Consider the following 4,518-nt stretch of genomic DNA (forward strand, 5'->3'; position numbering starts at 1 on the left):
TATTGGTTCGCTTCTTCTCCTCTAATAGATACTACCTCTATAACTAATTAAATATAAGACGCTTTTGTACAAACTACAAAAATGTCTTATATTTAGTTAGAGAGGAAGTGCTAGAATGCTCCCGTGAAGTTTTCAGAAAAAAAGGTGTACTATCATTTAGTCAGATTTGTCAGTTTACAAACACCCACTCTCCCTCATCCGTTGTAAGTGGTGATGACATCGATGCACATGATGACATGTTGGCAAACTACTCCCTCCGTTCGGAATTACTTGTCTCGGATATGAATGTATCTAGAACTAAAATACATCTAGATACATCCATTTCTGCGACAAGTAATTCCGAACGGAGGGAGTATGTCTTAATAGTTGTAATTCTCGTGTTTCTTTTGAAAATAACAATAATGAAATGACTGTGACAGGTTGAACTCAACTAGCAAAGTCAGCAGGTGGCAGCACGCAGTGCTTCAAAGTAATCATATGTTTACTGAATTTTGAGAACAAAATGTAGCTGGCGCAATTATGATCGCCTTGAGGAGCTAGCCAATAGTTTTACATATATATCCTCTCCAAATCTACGCGGTTCAGTGGTGGGCTGGGTTTGATTCGCTCTTGTTTTGGCTAATGGATCTGTTGTACTTTTACTAGACAAAACGAAGTCAAAATGACAAACAGGTAGGGTACCCCCATGGGACGGTCCTGCATGCATGGCATACACATTTTACACTCTTTTCCAGAACAAACCATTCTAGAATCCGTCGCCTATCTAAAAAATTGTCTCCGTCAACCTATCACCCACATGCTTCTGAAGTAAAAGATGTGATTGAGAAATTTTCCTATTTTTAATTGTGGCATTTTTTATATTAGTCACACAATGGCATCGACAGGTTTCCCTTTCTTGCACTGCTGCTCTGGCCCTGTCACTAGTCGGTCATTGTGCTACTTCGCTGTCACACAAACTAACAAGTTGGCAAAGCTGTGACTAGGACACGAGCGCCCCTCATGCACCTCGTGCGCCTTTTTTTATGCCCCAGGATATGTGTGGAGCAACCGTCTATCTAAAAGTGACGCAGACGTACAATCCATCCAGCGACGCATCATACCATGTTGGGCCCTCGATACTGGACAAGTCGTTTTCATGCAGGTCACCCCTAAAAAAAAAAAAAAGAGCGACGCTCGAGAATCAATCAGTGGTTGGATGATCAGAAGGGTGTGGTTGTATCATGGTTTTGGGTACCGCCCGAGAAAAACGGATACAGAGCGGTAACCGCGTTTCTCGCTGCCCCACGAGAAATACCTATCCCGAGCAAAAAATACCGAAATTTTTGAATAATTTGAATTTGAATGCTCAAGGTCAAATAAATTGTCTTTGTTTCTCTTTTGAGATAACTCCCTTACTTTGGCGTAGTGGTGACCATCTGTTATTCGCGTCGAGAGGTAGCTGGTTTGAGTCCTCCTTCCGTATTTTTTTTGTTCTTTTTGTTATTTTTCAGAATATGCAGTAAAAATCGTGAAAAAATGACGGCCAAAGAATTGAACTCAGGACCTCTACACAGATAACAGCATCTTCAATAGATGGTTCATATATAAAAATACCTAATTTTTGAACCGTTTGGACAAAAAACGCTGCTCCAACAGACGGTCCATATGCAAGAAAATTTGGACCGCGGGCTCCTCGTGATATAAAATACAACACCCAGCGGTGCAAATATACATCACAAGATGCATCTGGTCCAAAACCAGCCGCCGCCCGCGAACGCCCAACCGCCACTTCATTTCCTTTCCCGCCCGCGCCCGTCCTGCCGCCCGAAGAATAGCCGGCCGGAATCCGCCGCCGCGACCGCCCAAAACCTCACCGTCGGCGCCGCCACCATCTCACATCCCCGCCGCCGTCGCCCCCGTCGCCTCCCCGCCGCCGCCCGGACGCCACCGAATCGGGTGGCAGCCGGTGCGGGATTCGGTCCCTCCGGTGGTTCGGCTGCCGCGGTAGGCCTTCGCTGGGTCTTATAGGCTGCCGCCGACCTCCTCCCGTCGGCCGTGAGCATGTCCACGGCCGTTGCACCGGCCACACGACCGCCGCACCAAGCCCTCCACCCCGCTACCGAACTAGTCTTCGCCGCCCGCTGAGCTCCTCTTGGCCGGCCTCCTACCTCATTTCTTATCACCGCCGCCATCCGGAGCCGACCGCAGCCGTCCGCAGCAGCCAATCCAACCGGTGGCCAGCGGCTGAACAACAGTCGGGCGGCTGCTGGCCGGTTTTGGACCATGAATTTGGACCATCTATTGGAGTTGCTTTTTTGGACCATGAATTTGGACCATCTGTTGGAGTTGGCCTTTTCTCGGAGCTCCAAAACGCGCTTTTTGGCGGTCCAAAATTTACTTTTTTGATTTTGGACCGTCAAAATTTGGACCATCTATTGGAGATGCTCTAATGGCGCACGTAGTGGATATCCACTGAGCTATACTACCTCCTTTCTGAATCAGGTTAGTTCAATATATTATTATACCTAATTTAAAATTGTTTCAATTCAAAATTCAATTGTAAATTTCATTCAAATTTTTTTCGGTATTTCTCGGTAACCGTGGTTATCGGGAATATCGCCCACCCACAAGAAAATTTGCCTATTTGGGATCCAAAACCTTGGGTTGTATCCCACAAGGGCTCAAATCCTATATTGTGTTCTTTACATTACTGTGATGATGAAAACAATCTTAAATCAAACTATGGCAATGTGTTCAGTAATTTGTTTACCTTATGTTTCGAAAAAAGAAGACATCATTTACATGTCATAGTTTCAGCTCGCTAGAGTCTTACTTAGAAGCTGAATCTCTTGTTCTCTACTAGCTTTCCAGATGGTTGTCGGCCTAGTTTGTAAAAAAAAAAACCTTGCAAAGCCCATCTATTCAACTTCTGTGTATAGGCATGCAAATTTGGAAGCTTTAGGCTTTCCTCCAACCATGCTTGCTTCAACTAAATGAACTGAAGCTTGAGAATTTACATCACTTCTAAAAAGTTAATTCATTTCGTTGAACTAAGGTGGGGCAAGGTATTTCATTGAACTGATAGTTTGAAATTTACATCGATACCTATATAAGATAGACTGTACTGAACTGTTCCATAGTAAATGGTCATTCAAACGAATAAATGGTTTCTCCAAATTCGAATATGCAGAATTTTAATGGTTGCTCGTTTTGCCCACAAACAGCAACAATTATATCAACTCAAAGCTATAGATATCCGTGTGCGTCAATAGTGGTGGGTGCTTTTGCACTCGTGGTAATAATAATAGGATGTGAATATCCAGTGGACGTCAGATTTTTAGGCTTGGCAAATTGAATATTTTTCATGAAAATTTATGTTTGCCCAGGTGACAATTTTAGTTGCGAACATGGTAAATCCACCATGGATGATCATTTTTCTGCCAGGAAATTACCATGCTCCCCAACTAAATTTGTCATACTCGCATCAACATAAATTGCCATGAAAAATATTTGATTTGCCGTGTCAATTTTTTTTGTCATTTTTGTAATAATAAATAGTGACGGTAAACTCCAACGTATAGGAAATGTGCTAGCAAGGTAAGGTCACGTCATCGGGTGGTTCTTGTCGCCGACGACGAGGCCGTGCTGCGAGCACCAGACGAGCGCCTCTTCCACGAGCTCATCCACCAGCCCAGACGGCGCCGCCAGCTGCCCAAAATGCCTCCCGTCGTCGCCCTCCGCCGTTGCCACGACGGGGGCTGCCGTCCCGACAACACCGCCCCGCACGGGACGCAAGGACGACGTCCTGGACGTTGGTGCCGCTGCCACCACGGAGCGCGGGCACACGACAGTCACAGAGCCGCTCATGCTCGCACCGGCTCCGCGGGACACGGAAGCGCTGGTGAGGGCGTTGGCGGCGGCCATGGTCGTTTGTTGATCGGGGGTGGCTGCCTGGGTTTCCTGCTTGATTGGTTGAGTGGAGGTCCTCCAATGGAGTGAGGAGTGAGCGGAAGCAGCTCAGAGAGGAAAGAGTGGGGAGATGAGATGGGAGAAGGGGCAGATGAGGTAGCTAGCTCATAACGCGCATCCAGCGAACCCGTGGCCCATGGCATAGAAGAAGATAGAACGCATGTGCTCTGATAGGGAAGGAGACGTGGGTGCACGGCACCTAACGTAGGGACAAGTTCGCTGGCAATGCGAGTGCATGCATGCATGGCTCGCTCTCTCGGCCGGCGGGTGGCGAGTCGGCGTCAGTACCGCGCGCTCACTCGCCACGCGTGACGATCGCGGATCGCCCCAAATCGATTTCTCTCGTGTCTCACCCCCTTTTGGCCTAGTTGCAGTTGATCGCATATCCCGTCCAAACGTACCCGGCCCTCGTTGAGATCTTCTCCAGCGCGACGGCCCTAGGCAGCTGGCAGTGGTGTGGGATCGGTTCTGTGGCTCCGCGTTTGCTGTGGCTCGTCGGTAGGTGGGTCTCCTCAATTCCACGTATTCTCTGGTTGTGCTTCCTCTTTTTCTTTTTTCCTTTTTTGGATA

At 47.4% G+C, this 4,518-nt stretch overlaps 1 protein-coding gene across 1 annotated transcript in view; it reads right to left on the reverse strand.

Moving 5' to 3' along the window:
* Positions 1 to 4,034, reverse strand: part of LOC119329657 (glutathione synthetase, chloroplastic-like) — a 16,893-nt gene extending 12,859 nt beyond the window's left edge. The window contains exon 1 of the mRNA XM_037602720.1: positions 3,592 to 4,034. Coding sequence (XP_037458617.1) covers positions 3,592 to 3,903 — 312 coding nt within the window. The 5' untranslated portion in view covers positions 3,904 to 4,034. The remainder of the gene's footprint in view (positions 1 to 3,591) is intronic.
* Between the last annotated feature and the right edge of the window lie 484 nt (positions 4,035 to 4,518).

The sequence above is a fragment of the Triticum dicoccoides genome, chromosome 7A (assembly GCF_002162155.2).
Source record: "Triticum dicoccoides isolate Atlit2015 ecotype Zavitan chromosome 7A, WEW_v2.0, whole genome shotgun sequence".
In the NCBI taxonomy this organism is placed as follows: Eukaryota; Viridiplantae; Streptophyta; class Magnoliopsida; order Poales; family Poaceae; genus Triticum; species Triticum dicoccoides.